Source organism: Oenanthe melanoleuca, chromosome 1A (assembly GCF_029582105.1).
Source record: "Oenanthe melanoleuca isolate GR-GAL-2019-014 chromosome 1A, OMel1.0, whole genome shotgun sequence".
NCBI lineage: Eukaryota > Metazoa > Chordata > Aves > Passeriformes > Muscicapidae > Oenanthe > Oenanthe melanoleuca.
Genome location: NC_079334.1, coordinates 48,934,189 through 48,960,110, shown reverse-complemented (window position 1 = coordinate 48,960,110; position 25,922 = coordinate 48,934,189). Strand labels below are relative to the sequence as shown.

General features: G+C 35.6%; 1 protein-coding gene across 6 annotated transcripts in view; it reads left to right on the top strand.

Moving 5' to 3' along the window:
- The window catches only part of CADPS2 (calcium dependent secretion activator 2), a 274,255-nt gene that overhangs the window by 168,148 nt on the left and 80,185 nt on the right, over positions 1-25,922 (top strand). For all 6 annotated transcript variants that reach the window (XM_056481832.1, XM_056481831.1, XM_056481828.1 and 3 more), the window contains exons 10-13: positions 4,049-4,157; positions 5,316-5,519; positions 13,065-13,201; positions 16,702-16,889. In XM_056481832.1, the coding sequence (XP_056337807.1) occupies positions 4,049-4,157; positions 5,316-5,519; positions 13,065-13,201; positions 16,702-16,889 (638 nt within the window). The remainder of the gene's footprint in view (positions 1-4,048; positions 4,158-5,315; positions 5,520-13,064; positions 13,202-16,701; positions 16,890-25,922) is intronic.

Genomic DNA, 25,922 nt, shown 5'->3' with positions numbered 1-25,922 from the left:
ATACTCATCCTAGTTGTCACCCCTTTCACAGAAAGAATGAACTTGTTCTTTTCCTCTAGCCACAGGTGTCATCTGATTTTTAAATTCTACATCTAAGAGACACATAGTCTTTATGTGCATGCAATATGGAACCATCATCTGGGAGACTGGTTTATTCCAGTCAAGTTAATTTTAACTATTTTCTACTCTCTATGCTGAAATTGAAATACTGGAGGAGAATATTACAGGAATTTTCCTACTGTGATGGGATTTAGTCATCTATTTCATTTTAAAACAGCTATCAATTCAATAAAGCTGTATAAAAAATATGGTGTTAAATCAATATTTACTGTCCAGACAGCTCTGGCTCATTTATATAGTCCTGCTGTGATACATTCACTGGCAATAAGCTGAAGTCAATACATGTGAAATAAACATTCAGTAATGAACCAGTCTGTTGTATTGATATATTATTGACATATTGACAAGTCTTCCTCTATAGATTAACTTTTTGCTAGCAGTAGGAAAATATCAAGGACACGAAATTCAGTGTTAAAATAGAGGCTACCAGTATGGTTTACACACACACTTTGAAAATTTACCTCAACTGTGACATTAGAAGAATAATGTTGATTTTTTCAGAGTGTGATGTGAGTAATGTGCACCTTCATTATTGCTGCACCTATTACAAGTTGTTAGTGGTTTCTGAAAGAACAGATCAATGTTATAGAAAGGTTAAAGTATCTGGAAATTTTAATCTCTTCCATTTATTTGATTTTTATCCTTTAGTATCCAGTCACTTCTCTAAAAGGTTATTAATTTAAAACCAGAAAAAGACAGTTGGTAAAAAGCCTGAGCTGGACCTGATGTGTTTTACTTAATTTACTGTCTGATATCTCCCTCCAGTAATTGGAAGGCAGATCCACTTCTGCTGTTTTAATTTCACCTGGTCAAATGTTTAAAAACTCAGTAAATTGTTTCATGGGTAATTTTTTCCTAAACACTCAAGCCATGCAGGCTAATTCTTGCTGCTGAGCTCCTGGAGTGGGCTGCCCAGTGATGTTGCAGACACCACAGAATCAGCCAGATGTGCAGTAACACCTCCTCCCAGCACATTAAACAGTCCTTGTGCCCCTGGGGACATCCCTTAGTGACACTCCTCATAAGTCACAGTCACATTTCTGTACCTATCTGTCTGTCATAAATGCATAGGTTGTTGGTTTTCCCCCTTGTTACAAAACAGGTAGAACAGCTGGTGGTCAGATGTTTGTACATCTGGGGAATAACAAAATTCAAGTAAATGCAGTTGTAGGAAGAGGAAGCCTTTTATTCTGTCAAGATTACCATTCAAAAGGATAAACTTATTCTGCTTTTGCCTAAGAATGTGTTGCACATAGTCCTGACTTTTGAGTACTCATTATTCTACTAAGTATTTATGCTAATTTGATGAATTCTTAGGCAAAGCTGATTACAGCTCCATTTACTAATAATACACTTAAATCCAGTCATGGATCTATATTAAAAAGTGTTATTTCAGACTGTGCTAGTGATTCTCTTTGTAGTAAGTGAGGGAAGCCACTGATGACCATAAGGAAAAGGGTTTAATAGACTTCAAGTGTAAATAAATGAGGCAATTTCTGTATTTCTTCATTTTGTTTGGACTTTTTTTCCCCAACAAAATTTTCTTGGAATTTTTCTATCTGTTTCTTTGGTGAGGAAACTTCCAAATGTCTCATTTTCAACAAAAAGATGAATTGTCACTGATTGTGACTGACTGTTCCTTTAAAATAAGAGAACACATTTGCAATATGTTCAATAAAATAAAATCAGCAGCATTCTAATGTCTGTCTTGTTATAATGGTAAGGTTAAAAATTAATAAAGATACATAGCCCAGGTCTTAAATAGGTTTATCTTAAAAAACATTCCATGGCTGAAGAAATCTTAAAAATATGTGCATCCTATGCATTTGCATGATTAGTGTTTGCTAGCTTCCCTTTTGATGGCTCAGATTGCTTACACAGTGTGGTTATGTGGAATTGTTAACATGAAAATGTGAGAGATGAATGTGGGTCCTTGCCAGCTTATTTCATTCAACCAAATGGAATAAATTGAAAAACGTTTTTACTGCAGTGCCGAGTATCAAAAATTAAAATTGTAGTCAGTTTGCAAAGAAAAGGAAAGGAGGAGGTTCTCATTAAATATAATGCTAATTGCAAAGGATTTACAGTTGTGTGACTCTGTTGTGTGGCCAACAGCTCCCTCCCTGCTTGCCCATGAGGGCAGATTTGGCTGTGGGACAATAAGCAGGGAAATACCAAGCAGTGGCAGAGGTGATGCTGCTGCCAGGCATAGAGCAGGGGAAGGATGGGCTGGCTGCTGTAGTAGTCCCTTTCTGGCCTGAAAATCTGAATTTTGGGGTAGACTAGATTGTCTTTTGTGTTTATGTCTATTTAATGTGGTCTTGGTGTGCCCATGTAAGTGAATGTACCAAACCTGGTGTGGAAAGCTCACACTCAGTTTCAGTTGCCTGAAAGTGTCTCTCAAATTCTTATCTCCTGTGAAATCTCTTTGCCTAACTAACAAAATAACTAAAACCAGAAAAGCTATATTTAGTTTCCTGCCCCCTGTAGACACCTGCTGTGGTTCTAGAGACATCAGTTTGGCAATTGAGGCCCAATGGGCATTTTACAGAGAGAGCTGTTACAACTGTTCCTTTTGCTTGTCAAGGCTGTGCCAGGGGATGTTCAGTCACCATGCACTGCATACACATAGATAGCATAGTCCTGTTTCAAAAAAGCCCTAATATATAAAATAATGAAATATTAATCACACATTTCACCCTTATTTTCAAAAAGAATCAATCTTTTACAAAGAGTAAAGGTACAACACCAGCAAATATATGAATGAAGCTGAAATCAACTGTCCAAATTTTATTTCAAAAAGGATCATTCCTGAACTTGTAGCTAGAGCAATAAATTTAGATAAGTTAGCTGAGCAGTTAAGATAAAAATGATCCATTATATATTGTAGATGAGCTCCTTACCTATCTGTACATCCTAGCATAATAATTTTACAGATAGTTTAACTCAAGTCTTTTGGCCAGGTATCCTACAGTCTTTGGAGATGAGAGTTTCAGAGGTGCATAAACATTCAGTTCCCTTTAGTTTCAAGTGTTCACAGATTCATGTGCTCTTTCTTTGGGTCATCTATAATCCTCCCAGCTCTTCACATAAAGCTGGGAACACCTCGGTTTTGTTTCAGTGATTGCTTTTCTCCTCCCAGATACTACATTTCTTTCTTTATCATTCTTTATCTTTTCAGTCAGCTTTTCCTCTCCTATCCTTATAATTTTCTATTCTGTCCACAAAGTAAAAAACCACCTGGAGACACATTCTCTTCTTACTCCTTTATAAGTTTTTTGATAATTGTACTTGATGACAAGTAACCAATGTTGTCCATGCCAGCTGCAAGCAGCTTGGCCTACACAGTACATTATCTGGTGAGCCAAGCAGTGCAGGGGTAGGTGAGAACACAGGTGCAAAAGGTACAGAAATTAGACTATACAATCAAACTGAATATTCTGATGCTTGCCATCATTAACTAGAATTGGCCAGATTATGTGTTCCTTTTTTCCAGTTTCATGATAATTGTGCCATTCCTTCTGCAAACAGTACTTCTATGCATAAAAGTTCTTCTTTTCTCTGTTTCTTGGAGTATAGTTCTTTTTTTCCTCATACAGTATACTGAGCAATTTGGTCAGTACCACAATACTTTCCCTACCAGAATCTAAATGTCTTCCCTTCACTTTTTTGTAAAGCATCAACCCAAAATGTATTTCAGGAAACTGCAGAGAGGTGTGTTTATGGGTTATTTTGTTTGGAGTTTTTTGTTTCTTCATTTTGGCAGAAAGGGGAAAGAAGGAGAATTTTTACACTGTAAATACTTCTGGAAAGGGGAAAAAAAGGGAATTTATTTATTTAGCAAATGAAAGCTAATTTAAACCATGGTACATTTGTTAATACAGTTCTGAAATGCAATTCAGTAATTAAGAAGTCCTTTTTTATTCAGGTTAGCCAATACACATTTGCAATGTGCAGTTACAGAGAAAAGAAGTCTGAGCCTCAGGAACTGATGCAGCTGGAAGGATACACTGTGGATTACACAGCTCCTCACACAGGTACTTTTCCTGGTTTTGAAGTAGGATACTGAAGCACAATATATTTGTGTAAAATAGCTGTTTCAATTTGGTTGTTTTGATCTAGGAGCAAAAACTCTCAAGGTTCTTTGGCAGCAAAAAAATCCCAAGATTCTATGGCAATTATTCCCCTGGGGCATTCTGGTGTGAAAAATCATGCTTTTAGAAAGAAGCTTTTTGTAAGACTAATGAAAAATAAACTTTACACTAAAGTTTCCTAAAACATTGTAAGACCACATATAGTACAAGGAGAAATTTGTGAATTCCAATCAGTCTTCCCCTTTCCTCTTTTTGATGGTGATGGCATGTGATAGTATACTGTGCAGTATATTCGTACATAATTTAGAAAAGAAGACAAATTATGACAATGCCTGTGAAAGACAAGTTACTTATAGTACTCAGAAATAAATTTTGAGATATCAGAAAAATCTCCACAAGCTAATCTCTCCAAGTTAATATTAAAATGGAAGAGGGAAATCACATGCAGAGAAAAATAATTCTACCTATGCAGTGGAGGGTTATGAAATGAGGAGACTTCTGAAACATTAAAGATTGATCTTTGAAAAATATTGTGTCAATGTTTAGAATAATTGAGAAATCAAACATTGTTCAGAAGGCATTTTGGAAACCAAAACAATTCTGTCATCAAGAAATCCCTAGTACAGCCATGTTGGCTGTTGTGTTCTCTTCAAAAAACAGTGGAATGAGAAAAAGAACTAAAGAGCAGCACTCATAAAGGATATGGATCTATCTCAGTTCAATAAGAGATAAAGTTGACAGGAATTTCCAGCTAATAAAATAATAACAGGAAGGAGAATATATTAAAAAAATGCAGAATAGTATATGGCAGAGAGAAGATAAATAAGAAATAAGTTGGAGCTGAATTTAAGGTGAAGTCATGTAAATATTTTCTCCTGTGATTTCTGCATTTATTCTACTTATGATCCCTCTATGTATTACCATTTGATCCTTATAGCTCTAGATTTATCTTATTTCTAGGTCATAATCACCTATAAAACGTTTTAGCACACCCCTCCACACACACACATACTCTGATAAAACCAATAATGTAATAAGCATTGATGGTGATTTAGAAGTAACTTGCATGTATCAAGATTACCTTCCTATTTACTGCTTCAGGTCTTCAGGGTGGAAGAATGTTTTTCAACGCTGTTAAGGAAGGCGACACGGTGATATTTGCCAGTGACGATGAGCAGGATAGAATTCTCTGGGTTCAAGCTATGTACAGAGCCACAGGTCAATCTTACAAGCCTGTTCCTGCAAGTCAAGCTCAGAAGATGAATCTTAAAGGAGGCAATGCCAACACAGATATATCCCCACTTTGTAAGTTGGCTTTTCTTTTCTTTTGTGGCTTTGGTTTTGGTTTTAGCTGGTGAAATATGTAGCAGCTCACTCAATGAAGTTTAATTAAGCAGAACTTATTCACTAGGCAAATGTGTCTAGCAGTTCATTGTCAGCCAGAAGCTCTTTAACTCAGATTATTATTAACAACAAGGGAAATCCTGACTTGCAGGTCATTATTTTTATTATAATCCATGAAAATACAGCAATTAGCTTCATATTCCTTACAATTGACCCATATATTACCATGGAGACGGTGTTTGGTTTGCATTATATTTTTCATTAGCCAGCCAGTGTAGTGTTGAATAGAAAGGCATCAATCTATTCTCAGAATTTTTATAGATTTAGGTCAGCTTTATCATACATTGTATGTATTAGTTACCAAAAAATTGCTATGCAGACAAATTGGGAGTTGAAAGGCAATAGGTGGGCTCCTGGATTTTATTTTTTTTTTTGGCACATAATGTAATATTAAATTACATATAAAAAATTCTTGAAATTATTCAGGTTTAAATTTTCATCACCTTTCTTTGAGGAAAATATAATTTCAGAGAAATCAAGGTAGAGAGCATGTGTTAAACATATTTTAAATCTTCATGTTATCTCTTTGAAAGCATTCTGTCATGTAGATATCTGTACAAAGGAAGCATATATATTAGGTTTTTTTGATGTTGTTAGGGAGGCTGAGTGCAATCCAAGGACCTTTCATAGTAGCCATCAAATTTCTGGAACATCATATGATTATTATACAATAATCCTTCATTATCATATAATCATAATGTGTAGTGATAGAAGGGAAACAGTTTTTAGACTAAACTTGGTTTAGTGTCTGAAGTCTGTAGCAGGTTGAGTCAAACCCATTCTCCTCCCTCAGTTATGTCACTCAGTCTCGCAACCTCCTATTCATCCTGTAATCTTATATCAGTTTGCTTTTAGAAAACAGCAAAATGTGCTTGTTAAACTTAGTAATATTTATCTAAAATCCTGAGGAGCTCTCAACGTAATTGAAAAAAAGTTTAATCTCACAAAAGCACTGACACCTTTTTTTCATCTGAAACCATTTGGTGGGGAATTAATCTGAAACACTTTGTAAAGAAATCTTTCATTATGGGGCCATTAAGGTGAAGTAGGATGGAAGTAACATTGCAAAAGCAAAGGTGGGGCAACAGCCAAGAAGTGCTTCTGCTCTCCTCCTCCCAATTCCCTGGATTTGTGCTGGATGGAGTTCACTGTGTTCCCACCTATTTCCCTACTTCATGTGCATCAGTTAGAAAGTACAAATGAAGTGACCACTAACAGCAGTAGCCAAGGACCTGCTCCTGGTTTTGGACACGGTGTTAACCTGGAAGTGAGAGCAGCTAGAAAACTCTGACCACGGGGCAATGAAAATTATACAAAGGAAAAGGTACAAAAAACAATCACAAGTTTGGATATATTTAAATTGTGTTGTCAGAAATAAAACTACTGATAATGTTAAAGAATTAAACAGCAATCATCACATCTTGATATTACTTTAGAAATTATTTTAGAGGGACTATAGTTCTTAGGTGGAAACCATAGGAAAAGTAAGGATTATTTTAAAGATGTTTTAAGGGAAGCTCAAAAGCCTAAAATATCATGTATTTTTCTGTCATGCTTATGCATCTACTTACACAAACTAGTATGACTGAATTGTATATAAATCAAAAATCTGTGTTTAAATTATTACTTTTCCTTTGGATTTAATATACTTTAGTGTCGATATTTTGTAATAATTCACAAAATAATTCATAATTTATAATAATTCATAAATTTCTTTGTAATAGAGTAACTTGTAGAATTTAATTGAATATGATATTTAGAACCATTGTTTCACTGACTTCTATAATACCCCAGTTCTCTCTACATGAGGAAATTTTTTTTATTCTGTCTCTTACACTTGAAGTAGAAATGGGCATAATCAAATTATGCAGTTTTTAAGAAACTTCAAGAACTGAGGTTTTCAGATATAACCTTAGATAATTTTCTAAGGGTCCTACTTTCTCTAAATATATAGTGAATTTCTTGAGGCATAGTTCTACTCATAAGAAGACTCTATAGCTGGCCTTTTGTCACATTTAAATAGATTCCATTTCATGAGAAGTTCATTTTCTTTTCCATGGAAAAATGTTTACATGAAGCTAAGTGTCTTATATTTCTAATCAAGATATAATACCACTTACTTGAGAGCTGGCACATATATTAAATTAAATTAAATTAATTCTCAATTTTTTCTTCTTTACTATGGTACATTTTTAGTATTAGGAAATACAGTTTTGACCAGATTATTTGTCAATCGCTATTTTTATGATTTTTATTTTCCTATTAATGCATAATTTAATAATTTCCAGCCAATAGAAGCTCACATTGTTTAAGTTTCTGCAGTGTGTCATGCAATGCCATCTCCACATACAGAAAGCAGAAAACCAGCTCGGGCTTTGTGAAATAAATGTCAGTTAGTGGCATTCAAACCTTGGAAGTCTGTCCCCATTTTCTTTATCCTCTAAGATGAAAAATCAACTCAACCTGATAAAATGTGCAAAAAGAATTTTCAATAATTTGGAGAAAATTAAATATCTTTAAACTGCAGGATGTAGAAAAAAAACAACTTGAGGAGAAATGTTTCAGTGCTTTTCTGTATAGTGTTTATAAAATATCTTCTTTTATCCAGAAATTGTGTTGATAGTTACGAAAAGCATCAGAAAGTGGTATTTAACAGATTCAAACTACTGTAGTACCTGACCAGCTTCTAAAATGTATACTAGTCGATTTTTTCATCTCTAAGTAACTTGGTATCACAGTTTTGTGGTATTAGGTGACTCCAAAACAAAAGTGAAGACAGGCTAATATCAGCAATGATCAAGAAAAAGAGACTGACCTTCACTTCCACTGTTCTGCATGAGCATGTTGAATGAAAGAACAGAGTCTTTAAGGATGCATGATTGTAGAATAGCCAGAAGTTTCCCAAGGACATTAATGTTTCAGGCAAAGAGCCAGGGAAAAATAGATTTATTTGAATCACATAAAGGTTCAGGAAGTGATCCCTTTCTTAATGAGCAATGTATTAGAATATATATTCATACAATTGGAACAGCTACTGGAGTGCTTAGCACTGCTAATAATGCAGGAGTTAGCAATTGTTCATAGCACAGGAGTTAAAAGCAGCACAAGGGGATTGTCATGTCTTAATGAAGAAATACAAAGCCAAACATAATTCTGAACCTACACCCTCATGAGTTCAGAGACAATCTCTTTCAATTAATTACATTTTTAGAAACAAACAAGTAAAAGATATTTTTGTCGTTTTGATATAGTTTCTTTGGCAGGTTTTACAGCTTTATGTGCACCATGCCCCTTTGGGAATTTGGAAGACTGGAATAACTCCATCCTCCCTGCATGTTTCCCCATTCTCCTTTATGCCCATCCCTGTCTCCCTTCTAGAAAGAAAATGTTTACACCAGCCTCCACCACCTCAGGCAGCCAGTAAGTCACCTGTGTTCTCTCTTTTGTACTAGTCAGGAACATGTAAAAACTACACAATCATCTTGAAATCTGCCCTTCCACAAAATGCTGGCAGTCATTCAGTGTGGTATCCCAGCCTGACAGTCAGGCCACATGGGCCAGCTGCTTTCTCATTCTCTGCCACTTTCTCTGCAGAGCTTATTTCATGGCCTGATACCTACATTATGGAGTTCTGGGGTCACAGATTGTCTCTTTGGCCTGTGTAGCACTTTGGAGTCCTGGTCAATGATCAGGAGTCAAAGTGTTCCCAATGTAAGCTGTCACCATCTGTCTGGAGTGGCACTTGAAGGAATGTAATGCATGTCTTACCACTGTCTTTTCCAACCAGTTCCAGCCTCTCTGGAACAGAGTCAGAGCTCTTACCCTGCTAGTCTTAGTCTTTAAATCTTTTTAAACCCTACAATACTAGACTGCTTGCCTCTACCTTCTTTTCTTCCCTGCTTGCCTGAGCTAGTTCAAATTGCTTTCAAGATGCTTAAAATCAAGCAGAGATGTTACTGAGAGCCACAAAAAGGAGCAGGTCACCACTCAGCAAGGCCAGCACCTGCAGTTCACCCTAGCACAGGGTAGATGATGCAGGAAGTGTCTGTTTGCTTCTGGGCTGGAACAGGGCAGAGATGCTGTGTAGGGATGCTAGAACCACTTGAGGATGTCCATAAACGTCTGGATTGTCTTAATTCAGTCAACTCTGTATGAGCTGAATCACTGAGGATGAGGTGATTTTAATAGCCTTTGCAGCTGGGCTAAAATTTAAAGTTTCTTGCAAAAATGGCAAAAGGCATACTCAGAATGCTGTTCTGCCCAAATGAATATCTTTGTCTAAAAAAAATCACCCAAAGAATATGCTTAAATTCCTGCAGTAGCTTTTGTTTATTTTTAACATTGTCTGAAAATATATTTATTTGTCCTATCTTGATTAAAAAAAAAACCCAAAAACAAATTATAATTTCCAAAAGATGAAATACACAGCCTGAAACTGGCAGTGCAACATGGAAATAGCAGCCAATGATTTTGAGTTAAAGGCAACATGGAAAGCATAGCAACAAATTTGATTAAGAAGGGAAGAAAAACTAACTGTGAAAAAGCAAGATAAGTATTACTGCTTCAAAGCTCTCCCCAAATATCTTCCCAATATTTTCCAAGATTGAGAAAATGTAGAGAAAATGTATTTGTATTTTTTTCTTAACTGTATGGCAATATAGCACCTTATATGCCTTTTTTATTTGCATGTGTTTGAAGAGGACAGCTAAAGCTCATTTGTATAAGAATTTTAAAAATGCAATCACTCTAACAATTTTTAAGAGGATTTTGACTTATTTTATTAGTCACAATCATATACCATTTATGAATTCCTCATGATCAAGTTCTTAAATTTTTTAAAATTCCTTTTTGTTGCAAAATACTTACCAGTTGTCTTGCATGAACATCATAGCAAGAAACAAAAAAGTAATGTATTACATTAGATATATTTTTCTGTTATTTCCTGCTTGCCTACAGCTGGCAAAGGTAAGTTTTTAGTTATTTATCTGTTGCTTAAATATATTTAGTAACTGATCTTCTGTTACTATTTGACAATGTTATTTGTACTACTTGATTCACTCAAAAAGATGATCAGTCATGGATCTTTCTTTTAGAATTAAATCTAGCAAATGTTTATGCTTTTAAATCCATACTTTTGGTTAGTTTGCCCAAATTGTGTAATAGCAAATTCTGCTTTCACAATCTGTATTGTGTTCAATAGGTCACCTTACTCCTTAGGATCATCTGGATACTGTATCAGTATGCTGGATCTGTTTTATTTGCAACATCCAATCTCCTGATTTTAAAATACTTGAATTACTTGTCAGTACTTACATTTTCTCTCTTAAAAAAGGGGCATCTTTTATATTGGTGTGGTTAACCAGAGAAAAAAACAAAAGGTTATTTTAAGAATTATTCAGCTCTGTGTGATTTTCTACACAATGGCAAAAAGAAATCTTGATACTTTTTTTTTGTTTTTTTTTTTTTTTTTTTTTTTTTTGTTATATGTCTTACTATGAATAATGTTTATAGTATATGGCAAACCTGATATTCGTGTAAGAAGGAATACTTTATAGAAATGCTAAAATCAGTCACTTGCACATTACATATAACTGATTTGAAAAGAGTTTTATCTATGTATGGACATTTTGGAAGCTACAGATAACTTCATATGTTGTTCAGTACTTTTGGCAATGTAGTTGTGTTGATATCAGTTGTTTGCCTTTGAATTAATGTGTTTAAATACAGTTAAATTGCACTAATTAAGAGACAGCATTTCCTGTACCTATGCCAAAAATGTGAGCTGGGTTTGTCATTAATGATAGGCTAGTCTAATGCTCATTGAAATATTGCTAATCTGTGTAATCACATATGCTACAGATCTTTCAAGCATTTAAAATACATGCTGCTGCTTCTCTGGGGTGATGGTCTCATACCTTACACCATCGACATATTGTCATCCTGTTTATTTGCTGCATCCACCTTGCTGAAATCTGTCACATGGATGTGACTCTTGCTTTGACAATGCAGGCCAAGTGATATGAATTAGTTTCTGCATCTTTCTAGGATTTGATGTTGCAGATCCTTCAGCTTGAATTAAATAATTCTCCCATCCACAAATACAGCTGGAAGTCGGACTTGACATGGATCAATATGATCTGGGGCTAAATTTCTAAATGTGACTGATTATGTTAGCATCATGCCCACAGATCAATATTGAGTTTTATTATGAACCTGACTCTATAATTGTGTTTAATCAATAAACTTTTGTCTCCTTTCTTTAGAAATTTTAGATTTCTACTATGCAGGTTTTCAAAATTGCATTTAGGATACACTTAGATCTATACTTTTCTGGTAACGAATATAAAAAGACCTAGGTTTGAATTTAAAGGAACAAAGAGCTAAGACCCTATTGAAAGGGGAAGTCAATTTTTAAGTTGATAGGACTGTTCACCCCAGTACAGTCTATAGAATCCAAGACAGCTAATGTGCTAATACATAACTAGTCCTTTTGGGCACTGTAAGGCTTTTTCTGTCCATACTAGATAGATAATTCACATTGAAGACTTTGACAAAACATAACATTAATGAAAGCAATCACTAGAGCTTCTCTTTTGATAAACCCGCGGGGTTTAAAGGCGTTGAAAGATGCAATCTGTGAAGAACAATAAATTTGGGCCTTTGATTGAAGTGCCATTTGGGATGGTATGCTTTCTCAATGTATTTACACAAAAATGCTGCTCCCTTTTTCAGTACACTTTGCTGGAAGGTTGAAGGAGCTCTTTGCCATTACTACATTAAGGTTTGTCTCATTAAAAGCCGAGTACAAAAAGAAGGCTGGAAATGACCTAGCTCAAGCCAGTGTGTTCATTTCTGCTCCAGTTTGCCATTTGAGAAGTAGGCTTCAAGCCATGATGAATATTTCTATTAAGTGGTACTTTGAACTGCAGTAAAGATGCTCTTTCTTTTCTGAAGAAACAAATGCATAAAAGTGTTTGGGGTTCTTTTAGCTTCTTCTTTTTTTTCCCCTGTATTTTGTGGTTATTTTGCTAAAATTAGAAAGAGAGCCATACTAAACCAGGAAATTACAGAATATTTTTCTTTTCTACTTCATAACATTGTTCTTAAATTGAAACATTTGCATAGCCTACCAGAAAACAATGCTTTGATACTTTTTTAATGTGCTGTGTTGTGTTTTCTGACAGCCTTTCTAAATTTTGGTTCACTTGTCAGTGGGCAGCAATTTATTTCACTGCTACACTCCATAAATTGGTATAACAGAAAAATAGTTCAGTGCTAATATTTTCAGATTAAAAGACCAAGATTCTATAATAATGAGTTATTTCTTTGAGATACTTTCAGGAAAGCTTAGACACTGGGGCATGTATGCCATGTGAACACTGGTGTCTGTAAGTCTGAACACACTCTCACATGTATTGTTCTGCACATTTCTCCTTTGTGTAACAGATACAGACCGTGGCCAGAAACATGGCATGGATGAGTTTATTTCTGCTAATCCCTGCAAATTTGACCATGCTTCCCTCTTTAGACTGCTTCAGAGACAGACCTTGGATCACAGATTGAATGACTCCTATTCTTGTTTGGTGAGTACTGGCTGGAAGATATAAAGAAGTGAGAAATAGTTGTTACAAAGTAGTTCTTTCTTCCTCGTTCATTCAACAACTGCAGTTGTAGGTGGAATAAAAGGTCCAATCGATTGGTTTTAAATTTGGAAATTACATACTTGCAAGCCTCTGCTGTGCCACTCAATAGAAAGCAAAGAGACACAAACTGTCTTCTGTTTTATCAGCTGAAATTTATCATGTCCTCTGGGGAGGTTTGAATAAAAACAGAGACTTTTCACGATGGCAAGAACTCCTGTGGTATGATTTCCTGACTCCTGTACAGGTATTTTAAGGTCCAAATGTAATTGGCCCATCTCAGACATTTTCATCTGCCTTGTAATTCTTCATTCCACTCTGATGTGAAGGAAAAACACCAAAGAAGGGAGCCAGACCCTGTAGTGCAAGTAACAAAGGGGTGTATAATTATTTAAAGTAAATAGAATGTGATCTCTGTATAAAATTGAATGTTTTCCACATTCAAAGAATACCACCATTTCCATCATAAAAGGTAAGATATTGGCTGCAGTTTCCTTTTCATACAATCATTTTCTGTTCTGTGCTTTGTGAACTAGTTCAGGATGGGGCTGCTTCAGGTTTTGTTTTCATTAGAGAAGAAAACCAGCAACAATCTTGTAGAAGTTCATCAGATTATACACACTTCTTAAACAGGTTTGTGTGGGTCAGACCTCCTAAATTCCTGAGGCTTCATTTTTCACCTGATATCCTGCCTGAAATAGTGATCTCTCACTAAGGATCTAAAATGCCCCACAGCACATAATTTTTTTTTTTTCACTTTAATGTCCCAACAGCAACAAAAAAAGATAATGGGGATTTTTACTTCTTTTTTTCCATTGTTCTGACTAGTCTTGTAATACTAAGATAATAATTGGAATTTTTAGGTTTGTTTGCAGTTGTTAAAAAGAGGAAAAAATTATTATTTGATGACAGTTGCCTCCCTTTTAAAATGCTGCCAGATAAGTATGTGTAGGAAAGTTAAAGGTCTCATTTTTTGTCTGTGGGTTGCACACTGAATCAAAGAGGCCTGAAGGTACATCTGTACAAAGTAATTGGCACTCAAAGAGAAAATGGTTAGCTTTCTACCAGTGCATTGGGGTCAAACTCTTTTTTTTATAATAATAATAATGTAGTAAGACACTTAATATAACCTTGAAATCAGGAACTTTTAGAAGAGGTTAGGTGAAATGTACAGTGCTATAGCAACCATAAAGCAGATGTATGTCTTACCATTCTTTTTTAAATTCAGGTTTTAATAAGTGGAATGGGTGATAATTTTTTTAAATTGCATATTTAACTACCTTTTTTTTTATTTAAAAAAATTTGGAATGTCAAGGTAACAATAGGATACATGTAAGTGTAATTTTTCTTTTCTCCTATAATTTTTTAGAAACAATTCATCCCTTATTTCAACAAATGCAGTTTAACCACACGCATGACATGCAAAAAAAAATTAAAAAGCATAGGAATTAATATTATGCAAAGTTCTCTAAATTATTATATAACCTCAAATTCTTCAATCCTACATTCTTCTTGGTATAGGGAAAGTATTGAGGAGGTGGGGGATTTGGGTTTTTTTCAATTATAAAATAAAGAAAAAGTGGTTATCTAATACCAACACTTTGTAGGATAGAGTTGTTATGTGTTTGAGAGACTTGTGCATGATATGGGATTGAAAAAGGGCAAGGGAATCACATTTAAATGAAAAACGACCACACAAACAGATCTTTTAAGAGAGACTGAAATTAAATTAATGAGCTCTTTAATTTTTTTTTATTCTTGTCACAATTATATCTTATGAGAATGAGCAGAAATTTTAATAGTTTGCTTTTGTGCTGCGAGTCAATGATAATCAACATTTTGTTATGTTTTCCATAAAAACATAGGGAGAAAACAGTGACAATGACAACATATTGAGAGAATATCAATCACAATAACCACTGTTAATTATATCTAGGGCTAGGATACATATTATTGTAAAAATACAGTTAAAATCCCTTTTCTTTCTTCTTTCAATATAATACCATATTTTGTATCAAAACTGTGTAAGCTATATGAGGCATTGCAACATGATCAAATACTAGATTAACATCCTGAATGCTGTTCTGTGTTCTAAACCTTAGTGTTCTCTAGAAACAGCTAAAGCTGTTCTGACTTCAAAGAAATTAATTGGAAGCAATTTAAAAAAAAAAAAAAAAAAAAAAGAAATACCTTTGAGTTGTTTCTTCTTTGCACATAATATGTTAAATAGAAGACTTTGGGGGAGACACACACAGACTAAATTCCTGTCTCAAGTAAGTCTTTTAGTAAAGTTAAAACATTTTTTTTTTAACTGATTTGAATATATTTTTAAGTATTGTTCAATAGTATTTTTGCTGATATTTTGTGCAAATACTAAACACCTGATCTTACAGAAGTATTCACAAGCATTAGAGAAATATTGGTCTTCAGCTGCTATAGTGATGTTATAAATTCATGAATCTCCAAAATCATTTTGCTTATCCAAGTTATTTGTATATTTGAGTTTTGATATTTCTCAATCTATCTTAACCATTTGGTGAGATGGAATGATGAGAGATGACGAGAGGGAAATATCACCACAATCAAAACAAGAACAAAGAAAAATGCTTACATAGAACAGCTGTGCAGTAGTTGCAGTTTTCCAAGGTTTATTTTTTCTCCTTGCTGCTTTTTGGAAGCTCACTGTGCTACTTCTTATCGTATTTCTGCATCAAGACTCAATTATATTTTTTACACTCTGGACTCACTCAAGAACTGTTTTTGTTGTATGGAGGAGTCTTTACTTTGCACATGTCTGTGTGAGGGTTAAGCTGTTCTCATCAATACTGACAGAAAACTCTCCTTAAGCTTGAGAATATCTAATAATTATTTAAGGTCAAATCTTACTCAGATGGCTTTTAACAAGCTACCTAGCTTCTCTTTATCAGTAAAAGTTGTTTTAAAGTCGTTAGAAGTGCATGCATGTTACATGGGTAAAGGGTTGAATTGTGGTCAGAATATTACAGTTGCAGCCACAGAGAACTGACCATCCAGAAACTGAGTTTTAATGTCCATGTTAATGTCCCTCAGCACTTCTCAATTCTAGTTTGTATCTTACAATTCATTGCTAAAAAAATTAATCATTTTAAAGTGTTTGTTTATTTTAGGTTTTGATATATCATTAATCTGTACCAGACTTTGGATGTAATAGCATGATTTTGTAAACAGTGTGTTTCATGGTAGTGGTAACTCATAACTGCAGATAGTTTCCTGACATGTAATCCTTTCAATAATGGGGCTGTTGTAGGATCTAGCTTCCCATGCCATCAGCACTAGTCAGATGGAAATCATTCTAATATAGAAAGTTTATAATGGACATAAAAATCTATGTTTCTGTTCTTTGTCTGATTTAAAGCCCAGAGTGGGAACATAAATCTCCAAATGTGTGTTTTTTTGCCTCTCAGGGCTGGTTTAGCCCGGGCCAGGTGTTCGTGTTGGATGAATACTGCGCTCGCTACGGGGTGAGGGGCTGTCACCGCCATCTCTGCTACCTCGATGAGCTGATTGAATATTCAGAGAATGGGTCTGTCATTGATCCAACCTTGCTCCACTACAGCTTTGCATTTTGTGCTTCTCATGTTCATGGTAACAGGTAATTTAATGATATATTTTTAATCCATAGATTTAAATTCATGCTCTAAATAAAAGTGTTATAGGCGCTTGCATTCACCAATTAAGGAACTGCACACAGCAGAAATAAGTTAATGAAAGTTTCTTCAGGGGTACTGGAGGTTCCATACAGATTACTGTTTAAAAAAATCTCCTTTTAGCATGTAGCGTCTTAATGCAATGTGTTTTCAAGATAAAAGGAACTCATCCTGGTAAAAGGGTAGTCTTCTTAATTCTGCATTTATTTTGTGGTACTACATGGTGTTTTCAGTAAACATTTTGAAAAATTTTGTGGTTTAAGGGAAATTTTTACTCTTATTCTGCAGTCTGTAGCTTGGCAACTAGTCATACTATACTGAGTTCTTCTGTCTGTGCTATCACAAAGAGAAATAACATATATTGGGAATTAGGTGCTAACCCCCAGCCAGGAAGGGCTAGGACCCTTTCCACTAGACAGGTAGACTGCTTCAGGAGCTTTTTGCCACAGTGATTGTCTTGAGATGGTATCTTCATTCCACTTGCAAGTGAAAGACTTAGAAAAAAAATTAAGTTGTTACTTTGCTATTTTTGCCCATTCTTTAAAAGAAGCACTGCTTCATCCCTGTCTTGCTTTGTCTGTGTCATTCCAGACTGTGAGAGGACAAGCTCTGCTGTTGGAGACAGCTATTGCAGATCAGACCATGGGATAGCTCAGGTCAGGAGGGAAGACAGGAGATCTCTAGGCAAGCCTCCTGCATGAAGCAGGGTCAGTTACAAGGTCAGACCAGGTTGCTCAGGGCTTTTTCCAGTCAGGGCTTTACCCCATTTGAACCTGTCTAATTTCAGTGTAGTTACATCTATTGCCTCTTGTCTACCACCCAGTACACCCAGAGGGCTGCCATTCAATCCACCTCAACACCTCCTATTCTCCAGGCTGAGCAAGCCCAGCTCCCTCAGCCTCACATCACAGCACATGCTCTGGTCTGTCACTGTCACAGTGGCAATTCAATAAACTTGCTCCCCATCTTCCTTGTATATGAGTGGGAAGTGAGGCAGGCAGTCAATCAAATTGTAGGGGAATGTGCATTTATTCCTATTTTATGCCCTGGAGCTGTAGACTGCTGTATGGACTATGTTTAACAAGTTCAAAAATAGCAAGGAGAAACCCAATAGATCCTCCCAACTGATCCAATCCTGCCACTGGGGTAAAACATCACAGTCCCAAAAAGAAATTTCTCTCAGTAAATCCCCAAACTGAATCTTGATCAGGATTGGAAGAGAGATTTTCTGCCCAAGTTATATTCTTGTGTTGCTTTGCTAGCAGTCAGCCACAGAGGCTGTTTTACTTGTCCTCGAGCCAGAGAAGAAGAGGTAATCCTCAGGAAGGATATTGTTTCCCTCACTGAGGCTCAGACAAAGCCTCAGCTGGAGCTGGGGATTTGTGACCTGAGTGATTTCATAGTGGTAGACTAACAATATATAATACGTGATAATAATATCCAAAATTGAAATGGTTTTGAATGTGCTTGAAATGCTGTCAAGAATCTTAACATTCATACCAGTAAGTTAGGAGATTTCTGGCTTTTATATGGTAACCTATTCTCTGTAAAAGCATTCTTCTTCATCAGTTCCTCAAGAACCTGACACATTCGTATTTTCTATTGAGCCTAAGTCTTTGTTGTTTCTCGCCTTTTTATTATTGGTTTCAACCTAAGAAGACAAACACATGTGATAATTGCTCAAACTTATTTCAAGAATTCAAAGAAAGGTAGATACATTTCTTTTTATTTCATAATTTGAGTGAAGGACAACTGTGCACGCAGTGCATGAAAATATCTCAGGGAGCACATCATTTACACAGTGGTAAGCACTCTGTATTCTGTCTATTCCTACAGTACAGATATTCTCTGAATAGCATTATGAGTGTTTTAGGAATAAAAGAAGTGTTGAACAGAGAGGGTCTGACTAGAACTGAGATATTGTAAAAAGGAAGAAAAAAGAAACATGAAGAAAGAAAAAAAGTAAGTCAAGGACAGAGGCAGACACACTCACTCAGAATGACAGACACAGATATACGGGCACATAATATACCCACTCATTCATTTACTGCAGCACTAAGGAATAGTGAAAGGTAAAAGAGAATTTCACAGACAATGCACGACAGGCCAAAGTTCTAGGCTGGTCCCTGGCGTTATACATTTTTGTTTTGTAAGTCAGGCTGGGAATCAGAAAGACCACAGAACAAAGGGCTTTATACTCTGGCCATGATGTATTTAATTGGTATGTCACCTTTGCTTCACAGGGGGATCTTAGACCCTCCCCTAGCCTGAGAAAGATCATCAAAATTGATCTTGAAGTCAGGTGGTGGAGGAGCATGTAGAAATGCAGCTGTATCTGTAGTTCATATTGTCCATTTCTTTTATGTATGAATTTAAAAATAACAGGCAATCTAATGCCATCAGTCAGATGATCAGATACAAGTGTCTCACCGTCATTTCTGGTGAGGAGAAACTCAATCTGAATCAGTTTTGGCTCTTTTCACCCTTCATATGTTTTCAAAATTCTTTCAACACGTTTTTGAACCTTCAGGTGTCTCCTGTGCTGTTTTGCTGTGCCCTAGGACTTGAAGCATGTTTCATGCTGCAGGCTGTCATCTTGCAGACTTTAACACAGTACTGTGGGTTTATTTCAAAACATCTGGAATAAACGTGTAGAAGTTTTGTTGTCGTAGAGCTTCAGGGATATTTGGGGCACAGAACTGAGCTCCAGCGTAGGCTGTATGCAGCAGACCTTGTCTCCTGATCTCAGGACTAGGGATCAGTCCTCAGCTTTCTTTTTTTTCCTGAGATGAAGATATAGACAGCAACTTCTGCTAGATTTATCAAGTGTACCTGTGCTTTGTGTGTCTTATGCCAGTGTTGTTGGTTTAGGAACAGAAATGTTTACTCAGGGTCAAAAACAATATGCTGAGTCCTAGACTGAGAAATTCAAAGCTTATTTATCCTTTTCCTTTCCTTTTCTTTAGTCCATTATAGCTGGGCTAACCAGCTGCTTATGTAGAAAAGGTGTTTCTGCTTTTGTAGATGACAGTCTTAAGACATTCTCTTCCTAAAAACCAACAAGGAAAATATTTTAGCAAAAACTATATCTGTGCTGTTTAAATAAATGTACATCCTTGGTTTCGAGTCAACTATTTTCTTCTGTAAATAAAATCATTTTTCATTGTCTGTACTTCTGGTGCTATGAGGATTTACTGCTCTATCTCCTTTGACTTCTCATCACAATGTTTTTCTTCTGAAGTATTACATGATCATTCATATGAAATTTTCCATATAGTTCCCATCAATATAGTTATTTCACAAGTAAACTTTTTGCTCTGCACTTATGCATAAACTTATTGCTGGTGAAAGTTAAATGGGCAGAACAGGGAACTATAGGACATTCCTGAATGATGACATTTCAGTCTAAACAGTCCAGGTAGGAGCTATTGTTTTCTTCCCCATCATGTTCACTCTTGTCTCCTTTTCATGCTGTGACTTCTATTCAGTTCCTCTTGTCTGAAATGAATGCTGGTGGGTATCACATGAAGTGTGAAGTGACTTCTTTCCACCTGCTGAGTTACAGGCTGAATTGAAAATTTCAAAATTCAAGCATATTCCCTTGCTATACCTTTCCTTATTCAGAAAGATATCTGATGAAATGGAAGTTCAGATATGAGAAGGAAATGTGAAAGTAATGCTACAAAAATCAGTATATGACTGAAGATGAATAAGTTGGGGAGTTTTTTGTCTTTATTGTAAAAGCTTCAGCACATGTGTGTTTCCATAGAATAGTCATATTGAGTCAGGGTTCTTCTAAGCCAGTCAGTCATCTATCTTCAGAATTCACCTGCTTGGAGTAAAAGAAGAGCAAGCATGTGCAATACTTCCTCTTTCTGACTCCCAGCTCTTTGCAGCTCAGAATATGCCCTGTTTGGTAACCTGGAGTGAGTCTTTATTTCAGGTACTTGTCCACTGCACCCCTGAACCACTGAAAGCCCTTTTCACCCTCAACACCTCTGACAGCAAGTTCCACAACTCAGCCCCTCTTGCTTGAAGAACTATTGCTTTGAACTCGACTCCTACACATCTCATTTTATGCTCTGCTGCTATTGGAGAGGTAAAGGAGAAAAAGGAAAAATCCTATTCTGTCTCTTTGCTATTTAAGATTCAAGAATTGGAAGTGAACAATGCAATGATTGCATTGGGCAGAAGTTTTTGGCTAATTCCTTGTCCTTTTCTGGTGTTTCCAGTGCTGATTTGCTCATTTGACTACTACTGAACAGGGAATTCCATGGAATTATCCATCATAAAACCAGGATCTCCATTCTGAATAACAGCTGTGCTTTCCTTACATTTATCTATGTTTCTCATTGTTTTCTGTTGTATTTCTACCTGATTTCATGGGTCTTTCTGGAATTTCACACTATGCCACTGTCATTAAAATTACATTTTCTATCACCTCAGTTCTCAGCTGTTAACCAGGTCATTTATAAATACTGTAAAATAGCACAAGTCTCATCACAGATCTCTGCAGAAGAACTCTACTGGTAACACGCCTTCACAGCAGGTACTCACCTCTCTAATTTTAAATGTAAATGTAGAAACTTTTAGTCAGGCACTGTTTAATTGCCTTTAAAGCCTTTAATTAGGGACTCAGTCAAAAGAGCTTTGGAAATCAGATATTTCATATGAGTCAGGTCACACTGATCCTGGTTTTAGTCCTTTTAGAGAACTTCAAGAACAGAAGGTAGGATTTCTTTGTCTTATGGCTTCAAAGCCATACAGACTTGAAAATAGGTGATAACTACCCAAATTTCCTTACTCTTATCCTTAAATATCCTTCTATTATAGTTCCTTCTGATTTTCTGGGATGTTTGTAATACTTACTGGCCTGTATTCCCCTTAGCTCTTTGGAGGTTTTTTTTATTTTTATCCTCCCATTTTGATTCTGATCTCCCATTCCCCAGAAGGATGGCAGCTCTCAATGAGAACTTTCACATACCCACAGGTAATTCAGGTTGCCAGCTGGTCCTGGCAACTTAGAGCTGTCTGTTTTTCTCATTTCTTACATGAGGGGATTTTTAGTTGCTTTCATTTTTAAAACATACTGTGCTGAAAATTAAGAATTATTTTGCTATGAACAAAGAAGGGTTCCAGCATAGAAGTCTTCTTTATAATATTTTACTTCATAATAATACACCAGTACAAAAAAAATCATTTTCTATCTCTGTAATAGCCTTGCCCTCTCTGAGAGCTACCTTTAGCTCATTGCCATCATTTGGCAATATAGACTCTCTGATAGGCTTCTTACTTTGGTTATGCTTGAAGAATAGTAGAATAAAATGACACACAAGAGAAGTGAAACTATGGAAACTTTGGAAAGTGCTATACATTCATATATTTGTTTTCATTGTTCAGTGTTTTGAGGTGAGAAACGTTTATTTGCAATTCTACACTTTGTGTCAAGTCATAAAAGAATGTTGAGAGAAATCATCCCTTTTAAATCTGGGACAAGGAACTTCATAAAAATAAAGAAAATAGTATCATTACATTGCCCTGTTTCTTCTGATCTTTTTTTTCTGGAACTTCTGAATATGTATTTTCTTCTCTGACTAACTTAACTTTCAAGTAAGGTTGTTTATATCTTGATGGTTTCTCTTTCATTTTGTATCTTTCATAAACAATATGTAATTAGACTTAAAATTAAATTCCAGAATGTTAGTCCATAGTTTCACCATTTATCTGCACATGGTTACCATCTGACATGAAAGGTTTTGTCCTGTTCATCTCAGGAGTGTTATGTTTTCACATGCACAATTCCATATATAAAATATTTGAATGTCATATAGACTTTTTCTTAGGTGGTTTTCCCAAAAAAATATTGCCAGCAGAATTTAGTGGAACATTTTGGCTTTAAGGACTTGAAAATTCTTCCTCTTTCTGCTATCTTTCTTACTTACTCTCAATTCTACATGTTCTGTCTGGGCTGTAGTTACAGCAGGTGCAAGGTCTACTTTAACTGGGTTTTATTGGCAATTGGCCCTTCTGCTTTAATCTTAGATCTGTTCCAAGGCTGTCCAAGAGCTGGAAGAAGGAGCCTGAGTTCCCTTAGAGTGTGGATCTTTAGGGAAGTGTGTAACATCAGTCTTCTAGTGTCTCTCGTGTTTGATACAGCATTTAGAGATGTAGCAAGAGTCTATTGTTTTTGTAGTTTGTCTCATTTTTTATGAGTCATCTATCATGAAAATGTTGAGAGTGGATTTCTCATACTTAAACCCATGTTTTTATTCAGAAGTCACTTGTTATCAGTTACTATTTGCCCAGAGCAGTGGAATGAGAAAATGACCTTTCAGGATTGATATGCTATGTGAGTTTGTGCTGCTAAATGAGAAGCAGTATTCTCTCCATATAAAAACTATCCCTCTCCTTCCTAGTGAATATGATCTTCCCTTTTTCTGAATTGTTGAGCAATTCTGAGAATAGAAATTTTTCACTAGCCCCAATGTCAAACAACTTGCATCATCCAGTTCATCCTTCTTTTTTGGAAGCTGATAATGTCCAAGGTATATGCAGCACAGAGAAGGTGAACTTTTCATTTAATCTGTATTCTCCTTTTTAAGTGGTTTGCCTATTAGCATCACAGCCCCAAGCCTTTGATGGGAGATGTCTCTAAATAGTTAGGTTTGGAGCAACTGGTTTAGTTGATACTTACTTTTTAATATATGTCATTCAATTAGTGGCGCAGTTTTCTATATATTACTCATGTAAGGATCCAGAATAAAGCTGTCAATGGGGTTCTCTTGTATTCAAAGCTAGAAGCAAAACACTTCACCTTGTTGCAGGTGGCAACTGAAGCCGTTGTCTTCACCTTTGTTTAAAGAAGGGCTACTCTCCTATGTTGAAAAGTGTTTCTAGCTACAATAAAGTTTTAACAAAATGTGTCCTCACTACATTATTAACAGAGGCACATTTTTCAATGACTCAAAAAAAAATTTGCAGCTGAAAAGCCTCAGAGAAAATTTCAATAGGAATCTCAATAGAAAATTAAATATAATTCACACATTACTAAGAATTACCATAAAAAAGTTCTGCCTGTTTAAGGTTATACTTGCCATCTTAGGCAGTGAAGGAATGCTGTTACATACACTTACCATCCCTAAACATTGTACAGTATTTCGTTATTAATTTCAACTGCTTACTGCCTTTACATACCCTTTTACATTGGGTAAAATGATATTATATTAATGCATGCTTTGCTTTTCAGTAGAAGGTCACTAATGAATCCTAACTAAAATATACCTGCATAAAAGATTATTAAAATTAAGCTGGTTTATTATCTTAATCTGTTTTAGTCACCTTCAGAATTGGTCTTTTTCATTCAGTTGTGAAAAAAGGGCATGACCCACAAGCAGATGTCGGAGCAGTCTGAGAACTGCGTACAGCAGAAGGCTCTATTGTGCCAGTTTTGTGTCAGAATATTTGAAGAATAGTTAATATAAACAACAAAATGCTCAGTCTTCAAGTTTCTGCTGGGTAAAGCTGTGTTTGAATGTGTGGTAATGCACTGTCTTCATTTTCTGTGATAAAAACTCCCTCTATTTTGTCTGCTTATAATCTGGAAATCATCATTCTTGTATTTATGTAACATAAACCATGGACTCTGCAAAAGCCTTAACACAGTTGCCTTTAAAAGGAAAATTTGGATATTTCAGTTCTTGAATATTAAGTCCTGTAAACAGATAACAAAAATTCTACATCAAATTGTAAAATTTTTAATATTTGATTTTCTACTAAACAAGAAAACTTTCATCTTGCTAATTTGAAACTTTTCACTATTCTTTCATTTGATTGTACATCCTGCTTAGTATAAAAACAAGTGCTCTTAGAAAGCACAGAAGTTTTCCAAAACAAATTGTTTCTAGAAGAAAGGATGCCTTTTAAGTTTGGTTTTGTGTTTTCTATGTCCTTGAAATGTAGTTTATTACAAAAATGTCTTATGGACCTTAGCTGAAATATCTTTTCTTTTATTTTGTTTTCCATAATAAGTTCTTATCTTGTTCTGGCAAGATGGCAAATTCTTTTTGGTCAGCCTTACTGCTCATACCTGTGTGTCTGTTAGAATATCAATCTGTGCATTACTCTCCTCACACTGTTTTCATGACACACCAAAGTGATGGTCTATGTTTTTAACGAGGAAAGCACATTCAAAATACTTCTGAAATCTTTAAAATATGTAAAGATGCAAAAAAGCACCAGTATCAATAATATTCCAGAGGAAAAAAGTCAGGTATGTTCAGTTAGTGTTTCCAAGGCTGTCTCAACAAAGCAGCCTTGCTTAAGGTAACAATTCACTCTCTGAGAGGCCACTAGGAGAAGCTGTTTCCAAAGTTGAGGGCTGGAAACAATCCACAGTCAGCCCAGTGTCCATGTCCAATTCCCATTGGAACTGGAATAGTTTCATCTTACGTGCTGTACATCTTCACAATAATCTTAATCCTCCAATTCATCAAGTGACCTTTGCAAATTATTGCAGATTTTAAGACCTCTAGAGATCAAAATAATTCTAGATGATGCTCCAAGCCTCAAAGGATTATATCAAGTGAGGAAAAAGAGTCCATTGCAACAGGAAAACTGAAATCCACCATCTAATCAGTCAGCTTCTCTAGAGTAACTGCTGTCAGGACAACAATCTTCCAATACCTTTGCAGTAAAAATGAGTTTTAAAATTCTGGTCAACCTCTACTTTTAATTATTTTACTGTTCATTATTTGAGTGATTTATGGTTAAACAGCTATTTCCACTTGAATTTGCTAGCTCTAGGTCATGAGGTATTTATTTCAAATCTCTTCTGATATTTAAGTCTGAGTGAATTAAACAATTTGACTTGTGACCAGAGACAACACTACATCTGTGCCAGTTAGACTGTGATCTAAGCAGATAAGACAAGCCAATCCAAATCCAATTGACAGAGTTCTCAAAAAATGGTAAACTAATAT